We start from the raw sequence: 20,988 nt of genomic DNA, 5'->3' as shown, positions 1-20,988 counted from the left end.
TTCAGGATCCCCAAGCAATCATCAAACAGCGTCTCTCCACCAGACAGTGCAGTCACAACATTTGTGTTTGTCCAATGTTCCCTGAAAACAACATCATTCTTTATTAAGCATTGGCAGCCACAGATAGGGTGGACATTTTTAAACTAGCTGGATAGCTGGGCTGTGAACGCACCGCCCACCCACCTGTGAAGAGCTTCTGAAGCGTACTGGGCGTGAGTGAGGAAAGCATGCCTAGCAACACTTTAGGTCCTTTAGATCTTTTTTTAGTAATCCAATGTGACCCTGGCAGCAGCAGTGACACAGGATGGAGTATGTTGGAGGCTGCTGCTCACGCACACAAACACAGTATCCAACCATGTACTGGTGCTGAAGCTGAAACTTACAAACGATATATTAAATATACAAATGCACATTCAGAATATGCGTCTCAACTGGGGATTTTATGGCAGTTTGTGACACACTGCCTCTCGCCTGTTTACAGCCAGCTTTGTGCGTTGAACACAAACCAACTAACCGACAGTTTGCAGAGATGCCCAAAAGAAAAGCCCACATTTCTGGTCGGAAGGAGAAACACTCCCACTTTTAAACATTATGAAAGACTTTTTTTTTGGATATGAGCAAATATCACAACGCCGACCTTTTCAAGAAGGCGATTGAAGGAATGAAAGAGGGAGGCTGTGTTAGCACGGTCCAACATGTCCGCCACCGGTAACGTTAATCAGAGTATGCACGGCTGCATGTAAATGGGAATATTAGTGGAATATTAATTTTCATTAGCCATGTAAAAAGGGCAAAAAAATGAATATTTTGTGCATGTAAACATTGTCAATGTGCCAACAAAGACGAGGAGGAAGAAGACTACAAGCTAGTAAACATGTATCGAACTGTAAAGCAAGGAATCTCTGTGTGTTGTACTTCACACTTGGTGGGTGTATTGCTGGGGACACAAGGACGTGCAGTGTCGAAATTAGTGCAATTTGGACATGCAACATGCTCAATATTAATAAACTTTGCATACACAAGCAAACAGCGGTCTGTGCAGCAGCAGGGGCAGTGCTTCAGGGCTTGTGGTCTTGTGGTTCGAGCATGTGGTGCCACAGCGGGCCTTTATAGGCCGTGGTCATAGACCGTATACAGGAGGGGGACATTGTCACCGTGGTGTCACCCACTGGTTTGTAGACTTCCCTTTTAAAAGCTTAGAGTTTGACATTTTGTCCATCGCCATATTGTTTTTTTGCAACCAGAAGTGACACGAGAAGGTGGAGCTAAATACAACTGAGCGCTGAATAAGCGATTTGAGGCGACCAAAATTTTTACAATTAACTGAAATCACACTGTGAAAGAGTTCAAGTTGTAAGACGAAAACACAGACAACTCCCAGACTGGACATCGCCGTGGTAGCAACCTGTCAGTCACAAGGTAGCCCCGCCCTAAAGCATCCCCTGCTTTATGGTCTATCTGACTCTAAATGGGACCATAATTTACTAAATGAACATCATGCTGTATTGAAGAAGACTTGAAACTAGTGATTGAGACCATAAACTCATGTTTACAATGTTTACTGAGGTAATAAATCAAGTGAGAAGTAGGCTCATTTTCTCATAGACTTCTATAAAATCAGACTTCTTTTAGAAACCAGAGGAGTCGCCCCCTGCTGGCTGTTAGAGAGAATGCAGGTTTAAGGCACTTCCTCATTGGCTTCATTTTTACAAACCAGAAGTTGCACCCTGGCCTCATTGACTGTTCATTTTGCTGCTGGATGCTGGATTTACTAACGTTAAAACTGACCTCTTCTTTACTTCCAACAAGCCCGCTCCGAATGGGCGCGTGTCCCGAACGGCCACACGGTCCAAATGGGCACGCCATCCAGCAACACTCCTAGCAGCAATGCCTGGAGCCAAGCAACTGGCCTATTCTGCTCCGAACGGGCACTAGTGTTAACAATGCACCGTTAAAGATCGGCTTTGCAAATGTTTTATGAGAAAGGAACTGCATTCACACGTTGAGTTTTGGTGAACGTAAACATGAGTTGCGTGCACAGACTACTTTATCAGTGTGTAGTGTACTAGCTCTCACTTTACTGTGGGTACATTACAGTTTATTCAACAGTACACTGACCTACGGAGAAGTACTGTCCAATGCATATTTTTGCAGTTAAACAGTAGAGAGTGTAAAGGAACCACAACACACTGGAACACAATGTTTCTTGGTCCTACTGGCAATTTGTGCATGCTAGCATCTCAAAATGTCAACAATAAGAGGAAAACTGCTTCACCTAGAAATCCTGTAGTGCTAGTGACCTGCAAATAACACACTGCCCACACAGTTCACTCTTCACACAAAAACACTTAAGCAGTGACTAAGCCAAGATATCTTATGTTGGTGATCTTTGTGTTGTTTGGGAAGCAGGCTGCACCACTAGAATACAACCATCACAGTGTAAAATAGACACGTAGTGAGGACCTAATGGAGTCTCCGCTTGTGGAAATGATGGATTTATTCTCACAAAAGACGCTTGCTTGCTGAAGCATTTAACCTTTCAGCGTCTCATCACGGTATAGCCGGTAGACCTGGTGCTGTGTGAAACGTGTGAAACGCAAACTGCCCTCCATTTGCTGTGTTTGACCAAATGTTTGCATGTGTTTGTTCATCTGTGAGAGGGGTTCAGCGCTGGTGCCAGGGCTATTGTTAAACATGGTAGGGTCTATCTTCACATTATCATGGCTGAGTGGGCTCAGGGCTGTGCGATGAATCAGGGACTCAATAATAAGCTGCTTATGTAAACATTACTATTGTGCTTCAGCTGCAGCGTGTTAAGGAAAAAGAGATTGCTACTTTGGACTCAAAATGACAGTAACAGCCGTTCTCAGAGGCTAAAGGCCGACTCTGCCAGCGTCAGAAGGATATCTGGAACAAAGATTATCACCAATTTGAAAACCAAAATAAACTATATATACTAAAAAGCACAGAAAGAATGAAATGTTTAGTAAAATGATGGCTATGTTTGACATATTAATAAGTTTGTATTAATCCTACAGTCAGTGTAGATTGGGTCCAAATCCAGTGCTCTGTATTAACAAACTACAAAACTCTGTTTAATTTCATTTGATTGACTGACAAATTTTGCTTATCCACTCACTGTTTCTAAATTTGTCACGTTATGCATTTAAAAAATAAAATGTTTTGAAATAGTGGGTTCTTGTTTAGTCTCATTTTTCATCAATTTTGCCAGCTGACAACTGTCGCTGGTCGATCTGATCATCTCTATCTTAGTGAGCTAATTAACTTTTACTTTGTGAATTGGTATTAAACTCTGTCTCCTGGTAAATAAATACGTGATATCATGCCAAGAGACTGAGGCTAAAGCTGCATGTCCAACGCTGAAAGTTATCATCCTCAGCAGCTGATGATCCGTGTACAAGACATGGAGACAAGGAGCAACATTGCTCCTGTAATGAAGTGTAAAGCTAAGCCAATTCTCTATGGAATACCATTTTATTCAATATTAAATAAATAAATAAGCCTATGAAATAAATCCTGAAATAAATAAATGAGGCAATAAATATACAAATAAATTTAAATATAAATATATAATATGAGTAAATATAGTTCTAAATAAATAAATATTTTTTTTATTTTTAAAAGAACCACTTTTATTCATTTCAGGGGACTTCCACATTTATTTCACAGCTGTTTTTATTTCCATCTGTTATATTCAAATGAAATATGAGGCGCAGTTATCTCACGCATTCATAGTCATATTTATTTATTTCATAAGCATTTTATTTATTTATTTGTTTTTTGGTTTGTTTTTTGGTTTATTTATTTATTAAATAAAATTATTATAATTATTTAATAAAATGGCATTCCATAGTTTTCTATGTTGGTTTTAAGGTAAACCTGTTTTGATGTTTACTATAGAAACGTATACTACACGCAACACAGGCGTAAGTTTTTGTTAACTTTCAAACAATATGTTTCACATTTACAACAGAAAAAGATTAGAGGATGAGGACAAACCAATGAGTTTGGGAAACGTAATGCTACCTCCGGTTGGCTGAGGTTTATGTTCAAGCAAAACTTTCCCAAATCCAATAAAGAGCTACTAACGTTAGCCTGAACTCGGATGTAGTTGCAGCCATACTGGCTCCCATGCAGTAAATGTGTTGGTCTTTAATGGGATCTGATGTAGTCTGAAGTCACACAAAATAATAGTTATCTAATGATATGCTACTCGGTGGCTTTGGACATAACCCCAGGTTACTACTGTATGCAGTTAGCTAGTTAGCAAGGCCTGCTAATGTTAACCGTTTACACCATAGCAGCTAAAACACTGTTTAATCCATTCATTATACCTTTGCTCTTCAACCTTGCGAACACTTTGGATTCTGGACATTACACCTACAAAGCCACATGCACAGAGCTTCGGCATGTTGAGAAAGCTTCAGCTTCACAGACACGTCTACGCCATGATTGAAAAATTGCTGTTTGGAAGAGAGGTTTATCAAATGGTCAAATTAAGAATCTGCAAATATGTAATTATCAAATGTCATAGCTGCAGAAAAATAATGTCTCTAATAGGGCACTTTTGATGCTTTTCAAGATGCTTTTCTTGGTGTGTTCAAAACAAAAACACTTTCAACATACTGTAAGAATAACTTCTCACTAACATGTTGGACTCAGTTATTTCTGTGATAGCTGCAGTCTAAACTCTGCATGATTCAACGACGCATGACAACCACATGGAAAAGGGAACCAGCTTTGTGCACACACACACACACACACACACACACACACACACACACACACAGACAGACAGATAGACAGATGGATGGACGGACACCAGACACTTAATTACACCGGCAGGCCCTTATAGGTAAACAGTGTTGTGTGTACAGTGGTTATGGACAGACCTCTGTATAGGTGAGTGGCCCTCCCTACATTACTACTGTTCTAGTGTCAGTTTACAGGTGAGAACTAATGCATGAGGCTCATCAGAGAGAGGAGAAAGGTGGATGACTGAGTGGGTGACTGAGTGGGTCGGTGTGTTGGTTTCAGATATCCGAAGATGTTCTTATGTCAGTGGTGGACACAAAACAGCAGCAACAGTCAGACCACATTTCAAACATGCCAAATTAAAGGGATAGTTTGGGTGTTGTACTCAAACCAATTAATCAATTATCAAAATAGTTGGCGATTAATTTAATAGTTGACAACTAATTGATTAATTGTTGCCGCTCTAATCCATAGTCAGTGTATTACCTACAGTAGATGGTGGTCGGCACGCCCCCAGTTTGGAGAAACAGACAGGAGTACCGGCACGGTAGCAAAGCAATGTACTGCTGTAGACGGGGCCAGCAGCAAAACATATTTTAGCCACCTAAGTTACGCTATATTTAGCTCAGACATTCCTTTCCGACGGGGAACTAAACTGACAGTGAAACTTATCAATGCTCTCTTTAAAGCAGCCAAACTCCGTTGACAAAAACAGTATAGATAAGTTTCACTTTCAGTTTAGTTCCCCGTCGGAAAATATTCTAAATATAACGTACACTTAAGCGGATATTGATTTTTTTAGGTGTATAAAATGTGTTTTGCTACCAACCGCGTCTACAGCAGTACATTGCTTTGCTCCCGTGCCGGTGTCTGGTTCTCCAAACTGGGGGCGTGCCGACCGTCATCTACTGTAGGTAATACACTGACTATGGATAAGTAGCTCATACGACCTCACTTCAAAACACCCAAACTATCCCTTAAAGACACAAAACAGGCTCTACTGCCTCATCTATAATCATAATGTATCACACTCAAACTGTACAGTGTGTACTGTTATTATAAGTAACAAGTGTTAATTACAGTATGATCTAATATTTGTGAGTCACAGAACAATCAATACGGGAACTAGTTTTGTATGGAACAACATGTGCTTTCTCCCATCAACAGGCAAATGGTGTGATACAATTTACATCAGTTTGATGTGTTGTACGGTGATGTAACCTCAGCATTTCATTACATACTGAGCAACCTCGAGATAGAGCTTCAGACCAAGAAGAGAGTAAAGTAACCAATTACTGGACCCCAGGGGAGCGCAGGTAGACCTCCTGAGACGTCCAGCGAGCTAATGAGGAATACTGACAAATAATAATGCACAAAGTTCAGCCTCCAATCAGCACTACGAACCCGTCTGTCTCTGACTCCTCCGATGACCCCTGACCCCTGCTCTAAGGTCGATACGTCTTCATGAAGAATGTGAGTGGATGAGGCTGCAGCAGAGCTACTTACAGAAGAGCACAGGTCATCCACACAACCAGGGGGGATGGAGGGGTAGGGGGGTGGTGGTGGTGTAGGTGGTGGAGCAGACTCCTGCCTCTCCACTCAGGCTTCCCTCGCCTTCCCAGGTGTCACTCAGATAAATCCACAAGACGCAGGCAGCTCTGCAGCAAGACGGGGGGGAAAATGGACCGACCTGTCCCTCTGATCTGATTGCTCAACCTCCCTCTGTCCGTCCTCCACGCAGAAGCACTGCCTCACCGGCCAGATAACAGGACAGACTAAATAAAGAGAGACACAGTGGAGACAGCTCAGGAGAGGAGAAACTGCTGCTCACAAGGCTTTTATAATCAGCCTGTGGCTCCTCCTCCACCAGACTCAAACCAGGAACCTCCCTCGTTGGTATGGCAACGGCCAATCACCGCTCGGCATAGAACAAGCCTCCTCCTCTCCATCCTCCCCCTCCGTCCTCTTCAGCCCGCCTCTGGTGTTGACACACACCAGCAAGAACTATGAAAGCATATGTTTATATAAAAGTGTTTGTCTGAATGCATGATGAGTGAATATGCATACAGATTTGTGCATGCATGTGTGAATCCTGTTCACTGTGTGACTGCAAGTGGATGCATCTACCTTTATGTGTGTGTGTGCTCTCATGTGTAAGTGTGAAAACGTTTATGCATGTGTATGGGCGGTACAAGTGTATGTGTGAGTTTGTGTGTCCTTATACAGCATTTGTCCATCTGCTCTATAGGTACACGTCACGTGGTGTGATATGAGCGGTCATTCCAGTAGAACGAGTTAACATTGTGACAGTTAGAAAGCAAAGAGAGCAGCTGCTGATAGCACGAAATGCACAGAGATAAGTTGGAGTCGCAGTGTTAAGACACGCAGCCAATTCATGACTGGCTGAATGTGACGTTGCACAAAAACATGCTGGAATTCAAAACGCACTCAGACGTGTTTTTATCACCTATATTTTTGAGGCGTGAGCCTCTGGTGCAGAATTACACTTGTGTTGTCGACCTTGCGTCTGCAAGACCAGACCAGACTCTGTGATCTCCACATCAGCACGGCAGCAGGAGTTTCAGCTGAACCCAAAACACAATTCACACATTTATTTCAACCATTCTCACTTTGACTTATTGCTGTGAGATGACAGGAAAGGCGTGTGTCATGAGAGTGTCATTAGCTGGAACGTGGTAATGTATAGATAATTACCATAAACGAAAGAACAGGAGAGGTGTGTTTCATAAAGTGATGCTATCAGTGTTGCTCGGCTTACTTCAGTAATTCGTGATTTATTTTCAGGGAGGTCTGTTTGGTTTTGTTCTGTCATAAAACAACATGAAAGAAGCATGATACCACTTTTTTTCTCGATGCCATTTATAAAGGGATTATAAATTGTACCTAATGGCTTTATTAATGGTATTATTTTTAATAAATAAGCTTTGAAGCTTCAACCGTTGCCACGGTAATTGACCTCGAAATCAGTATTGAAATACTTATGTTTTTTTTTTATATATAAATACAGTATATTCACTGTGTATATATATATATAAAATAATGTATGAATCCCAAAATAGCCCATGAAATAAGGAATAATCCCACAACATTAATCATTATTCATATTCAATATTAATGATTATTAGTTATTATCAGACGGATATTGCTGTTTGTTGTGTGTAGAGGTGTGTATGTGTACAGTAGTGCGCCAGCGGCACCGTCCGGAAGCCATAAATAATACCTTCGAATATTTTTCACTGAAGCTTCGAAGCCCAAAAAATTGTATTCGGGACATTTTTGGGTTGCCAGGTTGAGAAAACACTCTCTGGCTGATGTTTATCCTCCTCCATCGGGCACTTGCTTTGCAGTTTTAGCTCTTTAGTTCATTCATAACTCATCATTTAGACATCACCAAAGAACTGTTTGACCTCTGATTTCCATTACTTCAATATTTAGAAACATTTACACCTGACCTATTGATTAATTATTGTAAAAAGAAACAAAGAATTTACCAAAGACTGAAATATATCCAATAACCTCTGCTGATGGATTATTAGAAAGTGATCCATCATAAATAACTTTATGAACATGTTTAAATGCAGAATTTATGGTTTATTACCCTTAATCAATAAAATATCAACATGTAGCATTAACGGCCTGTTATACATTGACAAACTCCTGAGCATGTATTGACAACTTGACTATTAAAGACTATTAAAGACTATTAATGACTCCCCGGCAAGAGAGATTTTTCACAACCTGGTAACCTAAAAGATTTTTATTAATGTCTTATAACTGATCTATAAATCTTTAGTGAATTATTTATTAGCAATTCATTAGTTACAACTTAACATAGATTTTATATCTTATTAAGAAATGGTCCCAAAAGTATAAATAATAGACAATACAAAAGAAAAAGACGTTTAACCAACAACACCATGGGAACTTGTCTTTCCAGACTAGCTTGTACTTCAACTTGTACAGTTGTAGCCGACAAAGCTCTGGTGTTTTTCCAGACACACAAACGGGCGTCAATGAGCACAACACCGGCTGCAGAATAGTTCTTGTTTGTAAGACAAATCATGCAAATGTTAGCGTACTAGAGCACAGTCCCTCACAGTCCAGTGTTGTAGAGCTTTTGAACCATAAGCCTGAATAAAAACTGTTTCTTACAGGTTTTGTATGTGGTATTATAAATGTTACTCAGAATCATAACTTGAAATTAAAAAAAAAATTGTCTATAGTACTCAGATTTAATAAGATGCCATATTGCCCATATTTTTCGGACACACTGAGCTGTAATTTACGTCGTCACTTCCTGAGAGCCTCCTTGCCGGTTGGAGACGTGTAACCATGGTAACCCGTGTCGACCTCATGTGACCAAAACGCCGATTTGTGAGAATATGACCCGTTGGGCAGGAACAGTGATGCAGGCCCTCTTGTGGTTTTGTACAGCACATACACACACACATACATGAAACTGGGAGTTATCCAGTCCACAGTTTACATACAGAACAGTTGTGAGTTGATTAATGCGTTGTGGAAAAAGACAATTAGAAATTGTTTTTTTTGCTGTTACAATACTCCCTTATTATAGTAATAATCATTTCATCTCTCTAGGATTCGTCTGTGAGCCGTTCTACATTAACCAACAGTTGTCAACTGTAGAACCGGAGTATTTTAAAGAGCTGCTTAGCTCGTGGTGAAAGATGCCAGAGGTGAAAGGCCAAGTGTGTTTTTCCTGGAATGAGAACAGGAAGGAGGAAATAAAGATTAAGCAGATTAATTGGCTTGCTACAGAATTAAGGGAAATCCATTTGGAGTTTCTTTGCTACGAGTCGACCTACACTCCAACATTTTCACACTCTTCTCTGTCACCGTGAAATTATGGTAATCCAGATTATCCAGATTGCCTATGGGTATATTTACTGTAAATTCACATCATGTGCTTTATATATGCCCCCTATAATTGTTACATAATGCAATCAAGAAAAAAAAACTAGTTTAAAAGAATAGAAGAAGATATGTTTATGTAATAAAGAAACTCTTTAACTCTTCTGTGTTTACAGTAAATGGGAGTGGAGGGAAGAATAAAAGCTGTTGAGCACATCTGTCGCCTGAATCAGACATCAGAGGTCCACGGAGGTCACACACTGTTACAGTAGAGATACTAAATAAGATGTTTTATTCTCTAATGAACAGATGTTTGCTGCTGTTAATATAAATCATTACACCGGTCAGTCAAAACATATTCTCAAGATATGGACAAGTAAAAGCACATTATTTTACCTTTTACAGTATATTCTTCTGCACTCAGTTGTCAGTTTATTAGGTACACCTGGCTAAAACTAATACAGTCCAATGCAACCACCCTACATTCATGAAAGCAGAAAATGTTGTCTTTGATCTGAGGGATGGTTTACGGCTGGTTTAAGATTCTACTGCCAACCAGGTAAAGCAGGTAACAGCATCGGTGCCCCAGAACCAGGGTCTGAAATTAGCACCCGCCAAATGCGGGTAAATTGTTGGCAGTGGCAGGTAAATCGTCAGGCCATCTGCCACTTTGGCGGACAGGGAAAATGCTAGAGATGGGAAAAGAGAATTGTTCCGTTGAGAAGGTTCCTAGTTGTCATGCCTCGGAGACTATCGATTCCTCTTATCAATGCTTTCAGACAGTTACGCATGTACAACTACGCCTTACGCGCACTGTTTCATGTTTCATGTTTGTTTGGGACCGGAGCCATGGCGGAGAGAAAAGAAAACGTTGTTTTTATGCAAATAACCACTATAGAATAACGTTTAAATAAAAAATAAATAAAAAAACGTATCTGTATAGGCCGATATGGCTCATTGGCGATCGGCAATCTGCATCTGCGGCAAAAAAAAACGTGATCGATCCGTGACTCAAAACCGTGATAGAATCCGAACCGTGAGTTTTGTGATCTGTTGCATCCCTACGGACAAGGGAAAAATCAAAACCCAGTTTTTAATCTGATGACTAGTATACTAGTATAAAGAAAACACCACCATATGCATAAAATTTGAGTAAAAAAAAGGTTACTTCTTTTATAATCTCACAGTACTCACAACAATAGTTAGATAAGAGGACTAATTGAAGAATCAAACAAACTGCATCTGTCAAAAAAAAATAATGACGGCTCACGATAAAGTCTGATACATGATGACAGTCTGCTCTTTGCTGCTCTGACGGACAAACTGCTCCAGAGTTCCCCTCAGTGGACCTTTTCAGTGATATCTCCACCTGATAGCTGGGAAGTTTTGCAATGAGTATGACTATGCTATCATATCATTACAGGGAAATATTTCACTTTACAGAGTACAAGTATTGGAAATATTCAGCAAGAACACACACACGCACACACACACACACGCGCGCGCACACACACACACACACACGCGCGCGCGCACACACACACGCACACGCACACGCGCGCGCACACACACACACACACACACACACACACACACACACACTTAATACGCAACAATGAACAAGGTACAGCCCGGCCAAGAACATTCTTCGGTGTGATTAGATTGCCCTTGTCCTTCAGTACAGGGCAAGTCTCTCCCTCTCTCTCACACTCATACATGCATGCACACACAGAGGGACGTAGTGTACGAGCACACAGCATTACCGAAAATTAAAATCTATCCCGGGGAGCTGCTGGCACCGAGGAGGCTGTTTCATATTTGATGAGCAAACATTGAGCTCTCTCTCTCTCTCTCTTTACTTCTCTAATTCCCTTTCCTTCCATCCAAGGCTGGGTGAACCCTCACAGCCTGATGTGGCATGGAGGTAATACAGTAAATATCACATCATCTGTTCTGTTTTACCAAATACATCTGAGAAGGACAAAATATAATCTTCACTTCAAAACTTCAGTGTCACACGAAAACTGAAAACATGTGAAAGTATTTCTACAGAGTGCAGAAACTGTTTGACCTCTGTTGGATATTTTTCTTCTCTGAAACAGATCCAACTAATTAGTGTAAAATGAGACATCTTACTGAGATACAGCAGGTAACTAACATCCTTCTGTTTGCCCCCGGTATAACATATGGCAATGATTAGTTTCTGCACGCAGTAATTGGTGTGTTCTTTCTTTACTTAATTAAGTGGGTGCAGAAACAAACCTTCAGAAACAGGAAAACAATTAATATGAAATATATGGAGAGATATAAATGTAAATACTAGGGACATTTGTGTTTTACATGATACACAAATAAGAGCTACATTTTAGATTTATAAATCTAACTACAATTGAAAGTCTCTGTCTCTACGTTTGTACAGTATGTACTGTAACTCCATTTTCTCTACAGTCGTTCATCCGATGGACTTCACACTTGGTGGGTGTATTGCTGAGGACCAAAGGAAGCTCCGTGCGAGCTCATGAGATTTCATATCATATATAATATTTATTAGTAGTGTGTTACGCACTGTGCAGCGTATTGAGAGGGGAATTCTATTAACTGTTAAGATGCGGTCAAACATGTGCAAAATGAGCATTCGTCCCCCGTTCCCTTTCATTTTATGCGAGCGAAGGGGCAGAAAAACATTCACTTCAGGTGGCGAAGCAAATTTGGATCTTTGCATTCGCATGGAGATCAACTTTGGTGAACTTTCAGGCGAATATCGCCGCGGCAGGTGATGATCACTCGCTACAGTATTAACTGTTACACCGCCCAACAGCATGCTGGGTAAAGCTCTCTCTCCATCGCTCGCTAAACCGCCGAACATCAGAGTTTAATATGCAATCTGTGTGATTATAGGTGCAACCTCTGACCAGAGCCTTTTACTGATGGAAGCCCTGCCACTAATGATGAACAGGTGATGTTGGAGGTGATGATCCTCAATCCAAGCGAAGCTTTCACACATTTAGTATGTGGGGTTGAGTCAGAATAAACTCCAGTGATTGTTCATGGTGATGAATGAACATGTCACCCAGTGCAACAATAGTTTTTAGACAACAATGAAGGTCTGTAAAACAACAAATAATGTTTACTTAGTAGAGTCAATTGTTCTTGTTGATTTTGGTCTTTGCATGGGATTTGTTGACAATAATAATATAGATTATCACCAGCTGTATCCGTTAAAGACTGGCCACTGCTATAGCAGAGGTAAGAGCCTTTCGATAAGTAACATCATAGAACAGGGTATTCCCACTGGCTTGCTACTATAGGCACACTATGTACCTTTTGTGTACATTTTGTGTATTTTACACAACCGTCTCTATGATACTACGGAGAGAGAGAGAGAATGAAGAGAGAGCACATAGAGGCTGCCAGGATCACTGAGGCCGTCTCATTCAGCCAAATGAGCTTTTTCCCTGCAGCGAAACAGATGGAGGGAGTTTCCCCTTCGGATTGAACGGCGCAGTGAGAGATGGAAGCGCTGCAGAATAGCTCAGCTCTCAGCAGGAGGATAAATACACCTCCTCCTGCCTCTCAGCCCGGCTGAGCCCTCTATTCTCTCTCTCAACAGCTGCACCACCTCCGATACAGACAGCAGGGAGATTTTCAGTAGACAGTGGCTGCTCTCTTCTGCAGCTCTGCCATTTGCTTTGGCTCTGAGAGAAATTAAAGTGACAAAACGTGAAGGTTACTCTTTGAACGGTTGTGTTTTCATCTTCTGTATTTACTACTGCCATTCAAAAACACCCTGTCTGATAGTATCTACAGTATGTGCAACAGTTCAACAAGCCCACGGTTCGGTTTGGATTGCTATTTTTGGGGTCATAGTTTCAGTTGAAGTGAAACATAACCATTTAAAATATGTTTGAACTCCAAAATATAATGGAGTTTTTTTAATCAACAGTTTTATTATGTATTTTAATACATGTTACAAAACAGACATTTGACAGGGACATTCAACACCAACAGAGGTTTCCCGTTGCTTGTGAAGTGACGGGAATCCGCAGCGAGAAACGTTATCGTCTCCGACCGAGTGACTGTGTCTTCCCTGTTCCCTCCGGCTGCGGTCAGAGACGATAACGTTTCTCTTCCTGCTTCAGCCCCGGAGGCTGAGGCAGGAAACGTCAACACTAGGATCAGCAGTGATTCATGGAGAGACCTTCGTCTGGTCAGCTAACATTACTGCCAAGCAGCTGAAATATAACAATCAAACATTTCTGATTCTTACAAACAGTCCCTTCAAATCATTAGGTCTTAAAGTTGTAAAATGAACTAATAGCTGAATCCAAACTAATTTCCCTTCCTACGTTCATATGAATGAGACCCAGACCGAGGCTGGAGCGGGGGCTGGATGGCGGAGTTACTAAGCCGTGACGACACCGTGACTGTTGTGACCGTGTGACCGAGTCATGTGACCGAGCGGACGCTACTGCGCTCGCTCCATCGGCCCAATGGATGCGGAAGATCGCCGGAAGATCCAATCGAGCCATTTTGTCTTCACGCGCCACTGAACAACTCTCACAGGAATGAATGGGGCCCCGCCTACAACGCTGTATCCAGCTCTCTTTATACATCCATGGAGCCATGCAGAGAAGCAGAGGGGGTGTACTGCAAAGCAGGATTAATGGGTTATTGGGGTAGAGACTATATAACCAGAGTTTTCAATGGCACGAAGGTGGCTCTCTTTTAACCTGGCTAGATCGCCACGCCATGGTAATTTACGCTCACCTAACCTGCTTCGGAAGAAGATTATGTTCTGAGTTTCGGATGGAAATCGGCCATAAAAAACGCCTTTCTTTAATCAATCAGTTACCAAACTGCTGAACCCACTAGTTAAAATCTCTCTGAGATCTTAACACGGGAAAATGTTACCAACATGATAAATTTTGTTGTTTATTTAGGTTGTTAATTTCCAGTATGTATTTACTATTCATCATGTTGTAATCAGTGTCGTCTTACAGCCGATACAAGATTCTGTCTCATCCTGCTGGTCGCCTTCTTCATCATTTCAAATGTTCCTCCAACTAAAAAGGGTTTGTAATCACTTTGTAACTGGGCATGTTTGTGTGTGTGTGTTTGTGTGAAAGCCCACATCATTGATGCCACGTCAATTTTCATAATGAATAATGCAGGCCTGGCTTTGGAGACACTGAGATGAAAAAAGACTGAGTGTCGGGGCTCAGACAGACGGCTGCAAAGAGAGAGGAAGAACAAAGAGTGGTTGATAAATAGCTGAAAGACGGCCAGTGGCTTGGACTCACTGTTGTACACTGTTTTCATATGTTAACAGTTCCATTACATTGAGTCTGTCAGCAGATGATACCGAACAAGCTGTTTGATGGCAGTGCTGTTTGCCCCGCTGAATTCCAGACAGACTGACAGATAAGCAAAAAGAGAGAGAGACAGATGGATAGATAGAGGCAAGAATGCCACACAGCCAGTCAAGCAGACATATTACTACACCATGCACTTGTGTACTTCACTCACTACATTTCGTAGTGGGTCACCGCACCAGACAACATGAAGCTAAAGAGCTGCTGTATGGAAGCTGACAGCAGAGATGCAGTCGTTCAGATCCATGAGGGGAAAACAACAGACAGACGGCGGGAAATCAGCTGGAAAGTCTGACAGATGGAAAGACAAGCCGACATGTTCTGACTCCCAAATCGTCAAATACCGACGCTACGGCTTCAAACTATGACGCTCTAGGTACCCCTCTATACCCTCAGTTTTAGACAGACTGTAAAAAAAAAAGTGTAAAATAACAAAAATTTTCCGGCAGCAGGGGCGCCAGAAAAAGTCTGTTAAAAAACGGAAAAATAACATAATTAACATAAATAAACTGTAAAAAAAACAAAAAAACAGTAATTATCTTTATATAATTAGCCTTTATTACTGTAATATTACAAGAAATATTTTACTTTTAACATATATTTATTGTTAGAATAGAGTAATACACCGTAAATCTAAGACCATTTACATATAAATCACAAATGAAACATGTAATTTTACGTTGCAAAAGCCCAAATTTACATTAACTCTCAGAAGTTTTGCAAAACTAATCTGTATTTTTACAAGAAATATTTTTAGAATTCCATGAAATCCTTTTCTTCTGACATAAATTAATTGTTAAAATAGAGTCATAAAGATCTAAAAAACAGAATAATTATCTTTAAAAATAATTACGATTGTGATTACAAAAAATACTGTAAATCTAAGACCATTTACATATAAATCACAAAATGAAACATGTAATTTAAAAAAAAAAAATTCTGTCATTTTGAAATACAGAATTTTTTTTTAAAATGTCTTGAAAAAAAGGGTAAAAAAAATGTTTTTTTTTAAAGTGCATGTCAGTTTCCGCTTGTTACATGAAACCCTAAACTGACTTCCTCGCTCTTTATGCTACGTCAGTTGCTCTGAGCATCTCATAATAACGTGGATGGGTTTACATTGGAGTTAGTTGAAAGCCTGGTGCGTCCCATACAGACGCTAAAGGGTGCCTCGGCGAGGGCCACTGACCGAGCGTTGGTTTTGATGAGTCTGGGGTGAGAAGGAGTTGGACAAGCAGGTTGGTCCTTTAGTCAATCAGAAAGACAGTGAGGTGAGACAGACAGAGGCCAATCAGGCAGCAGTTTTCTCTCTCAGCACAACTTCTGTAATTACAGCTGCAAGTCAACTGAGTTTATTAATATAGACATGTTCCCTTCCCACTGTCAGACAGCACATGAAGTACAGATAATGATCTGTGCCCCACAGAGACACACATGCACTCCTTCTCTGCCATGCTATAAGTTGTACTGCATACTTTGTTGATGTGGCTGCTAGGTGCTGTTAGCATCCCCTACATGCTGCAATTGTTACTACACCAAACAGTTCAACGCACAATTTTGTTTTTCTCTGAGACGTTACTGATGTTGAAGAAGTTTGTCTTGCTGGGGAAAAGATCATAAAATGGAAAGGGTTGATCCTCTGAGGACTATGACTCTGACCTCTAATGTCATGGCAATCTGCTGAGGAGCTTTTAGTATATAGAAGACCTTTCTTCTTCTGTCACCTGACAGTGTTCAGAGAGTCACCAAAATAATTAGGAATCAGCCTCTCAGAGCCAGGAATATCTTTTCAACCAATCAATTAGCTCTAAAGATCCTGCACTGGAAAATTGGTCTGGTCTGTTCACCGTTCATCACCGTTCTCACTACGGAGGACGGAATCTGCCAAAATAAAAAAATATATATAAATAAATAAATAAATAACTTGATAAATATGTAATTAAATGTAGCAAAAATAATATTGAAGATAAATATAAAAAAAATTACTCAATAAAAAAAAAGCTAAATAAATAAATAATAAATGCAAAAATAAATAAATACATTTAAAAATTAATAAATATAAATGCAGAAACAAAAAAAAGGGAAAATTAAAGAGAAGAGTAAATAAATAAGAGAATTAATACAAAGATAAATAAAGAAGCAAATTAAAATAGAAATATCTATTTATGGCACATTTTATCAATTAATTAATGGCTACAATAATACATTTTTAATATTATTTGTGCTACATTTAATGACATATTTATTTATTTGTTTTATTATTTTAGCAGGTTCCGTCCTCCATATCTTACCTCCATCACTAGTGTTTACCTGAAAGGTACTGGCATGCCCTCAGCTGGCTAGCGTGTTAGCGGTTAGTTTCTGCAAAAATAGACAAATCTAGTATTCAAGACTTAAAAGACAGATTTTCCTTTAAACAATACCTCTCACTGAAACATAAGCAGAATCTGTGTTGCTGTTATATAACTATTTCACATGTTTCTCAGGAACGGTGTTGATAATAATTTACACCCTCTTTTACACTTTCTTCTGTCACAGCAGGATATTTATTAACTGCAGCTTCCTCGGCTGGAGTGTCTGCAGCAGTACCAGACTGCGGTTTCCTCGGGGCTCTACCTCGTCCAGCAGATCTGACATTAATTAGGCTAGCTGACGCTAATTACCAGCATCCAGCGTCAGGGAGGGGGAGCTCTCTGGACGTCTGCGGGGCCGCTGAGGACTCGTGTCTTTCAAGGACAGGTGCCTGCTGCAGTCGTGGGAGGGAGAGTTTATTAGCATTCATGCTCACAGTTAACAACAGAAGCAGAATTTACATGAATAATGAATAATACAAATATATCTATACATGATTGAACATCAGAAAACTACACATTTATCTATTTACACACAGCACGCATACATTTATATCAGGGCTGTCAAAGTTAACGCATTAAAACACATTTTAGGTTGTAGTGGGTTCAGTTTTAAAGCTAGAGTGAAGATACTGGCGCCATATGAAACTAGAGAACATAAAGGATCCATCAGTACCAACCATGTCATAGCTTGTCAAGAAGGCTAAATAACGCTCCAAACTTACACTAAATTTTGGCGAGGAAAAACTGTCATGGCCATTTTCAAAGGGGTCCCTTGACCTCTGACCTCAAGATCAGTGAATGTAAATGGGTTCTATGGGTACCCACGAGTCTCCCCTTTACAGACATGCCCACTTTATGATAATCACATGCAGTTTGGGGGCAAGTCATAGTCAAGTCAGCACACTGACACACTGACAGCTGTTGTTGCCTGTTGGGCTGCAGTTTGCCATGTTATGATTGGAGCATATTGTTTTATGCTAAATGCAGTACCTGTGAGGGTTTCTGGACAATATCTGTCATTGTTTTGTGTTTCCAATAATAAATATATACATACATGTGCATAAAGCAGCATATTTGTCCACTCCCATGTTGATAAGAATATTAAATAACTCGATAAATCTCCCTTTAAGGTACATTTTTTAAAAAAAACAGATAAAAATGTGCGATTAATCGTGATTAACTATGGACAATCATGTGATTAAATATTTTAATCGTTTGACAGCCCTAATTTACATACATGCACCCAAACAGAACTACCTTTGTAAAGGTGAAACATATTTTTTCTCACCAGCCAATCAGAGCAGATCGGACTTTTTAAAAAGACAGGCGCTAAAACGGAGGGTGAATACAGGTATATTCACACAGACAGTAGGATAAAAATAATGTGTTTTTTGAACATTAAAGCATGCAAACAATGCAAACATGTTCTAGTAGAAACCCCAAATACAAGTATGAACCTGGAAATGAGCATGATATGTCCCCTTTAAAGCCTTCAGTATGTTTATAATGGTAACGATGACAAGCTCAATGAAACCTTAAAGCACTTATTGAGACCTAAACTGTGATGTTTCCACAGACCTAACCAAACCTAATGTTGCCGTTTCATTTGGAGGACTTGTTGCAAATGATGGTCATCACGCTGGTCCACAACCCTGTTGACCTCAGCTTCATAGCAGCTACATGTCACTACAGATTGATTAGATTAGGAGTTGACACTCATTCGTTTGGACAAAGTAAATGAAAATGATAAACTGATGTGTCCTTGGTTAGCCCCTGGATTGCTCACTGCTGTATCAGAGAGTATACAGTCATAATACCATCTTATCATAGAAGGATTCATCTTCAGGTTTTTAAGAAAGATGTGTGAGTGAATGAACTGAAATCAATAAAAGGCAATCCAACACAGGAAACAGAGCTTTCATAGTGAATCAAAACAAGGTTCAGTGGAGTGGAAATGATCCTCTGTAGGGATTTAATCACTCTCTAGTGCCACTGGCCTATAATCATTATTCTCCTGAAGACAGGACGTAAGCAAGCAGCCACAACTACCTGAGGTTTCAGACACCTGGGGACCCTAAATGAACAACACAGAGCTTCAATGTGAAAATTACTAACATCCCCATATGATTTAGTACAGGAGTCAGCAACCTGCGTCTCTTCAGCTCCTCTCCAGTGGCTCCCTGTGGATTTTTAAAAATGAAAATGAATAACTGTTTTTTGTTTACATTTTCATTTTTATATATCATCGTTGTAGGTCTATGGTACGACGGTACGACGGTACGACGGTACGACGGTACGACGGAGTATTAGGGCCACATTGAGGAAAAAAAAATAAATCTAAGATTTCGAGAATATAGTCATAATATAACAAGAATAAAGTCATAATATTATAAAGTAGTAATTTTACATGCTATTTTCTTTTTTTCTCGTAAACTTCTGACTTCATTCTCGTAATATTACGACTTTTTTTCTCGTAAAGTTATGACTTTTCTCGTAATATTCTGACTTTATTCTGGAAATCTCAGATGTTTTTCCCCTCAATGTGGCCCTAATACTCCGCCGTACATTGTCTCTTTGGCCCTCACTGCATTAGACTTATATACTATATACTTAGACTATAAACTGTGTTACCTTCTTCACAATGAACAAATGTTTTGCGGCTCCGACAGATGTTTTTGTTTTTGCTTTTGATAGTAAAGGTTGCTGACCCCTGATTTAGTATCAGCAGTAGATGTTTTTATTTTCTTTACTGGCAGAAGCATATAATGTGGAGATCAACATGTTTCACATAAAGAAGTCTTCTCATGATCAACAGTAGTGTGTGTCTCCCTGGCGTCCAGCAGAGGACACTGTTTACTTTTACAAGAGCTGTTCAGTCCATCAACAGTTTCATTGTAAAACACACAAATATTCATGGAGCTAAATTATTCCAACATTTGTAAACCTGATGCTTTTTTAAAATGCTGTTATTCAGAGATCTAATTACGCCAAATGACATTAACTAATACTTTTAGATATAGTGTACATTACAAAGATGTTTTTAAAGCTCTGTAAACTGGATTGTATTATTCATTTATATTTCGCTCTCATGGAATTCCTTTTAGATTTATTACTATACTGTGGTGACGAACAGACCATAGATTATATAGATTAGAGGCCTACAAGACTGCTGTGTAGCTCATATAAAACTACAACATTTATGATATTGCTTCTCTTGCTGAGATGACTTCACCAGTCCATAAAGAGACTCATTATTCTGCATGTACAATGAAATGAAAGTAGCTAGCAGCACTAGTCGGCAACACTGACAGTCCGTTCCTCCAGGCCTCCCTCCAAAGCCACTTCCCCAAAATTATCATAATGAATGTAAAATTATCATAATGAAGGTAAACTTAGTACTCACAGCTGTCAAACTAGCAGCTTGTGGAAGACTCCGGCAATGAGTGCACAGGCAGAGTGCACACAGGCACGCAGGCAGGTAGCACGTCCAATATTTCATTCGGGCCGACGTGCCACACCAAAGCCCAATTGCGACATCAACTCAAAATGATTCACATTTGAACTTAGATGCTAAGTTTCGTGAGTTTTTGTGC

The 20,988-nt window shown here is 40.0% G+C and overlaps 1 protein-coding gene and 1 long non-coding RNA gene across 4 annotated transcripts in view; one reads left to right on the top strand and one right to left on the bottom strand.

Moving 5' to 3' along the window:
• cdk18 (cyclin dependent kinase 18) overlaps positions 1-6,617 on the bottom strand; it is a 55,897-nt gene extending 49,280 nt beyond the window's left edge. For all 3 annotated transcript variants that reach the window (XM_074641316.1, XM_074641233.1, XM_074641407.1), the window contains exon 1: positions 6,283-6,617. Coding sequence is in view for 1 of the 3 variants with exons in the window: in XM_074641233.1 (XP_074497334.1) it covers positions 6,283-6,299 (17 nt within the window). In the remaining 2 variants the exon portion in view is untranslated. The remainder of the gene's footprint in view (positions 1-6,282) is intronic.
• Positions 1-20,988, top strand: part of LOC141771623 (uncharacterized) — a 151,015-nt gene that overhangs the window by 107,150 nt on the left and 22,877 nt on the right. The gene's annotated exons all lie outside the window — the stretch shown is intronic.

Source organism: Sebastes fasciatus, chromosome 1 (assembly GCF_043250625.1).
Source record: "Sebastes fasciatus isolate fSebFas1 chromosome 1, fSebFas1.pri, whole genome shotgun sequence".
NCBI lineage: Eukaryota > Metazoa > Chordata > Actinopteri > Perciformes > Sebastidae > Sebastes > Sebastes fasciatus.
The sequence above is the reverse complement of the archived record's forward strand: the minus strand, read 5'-3'. Positions and strand labels throughout refer to the sequence as shown.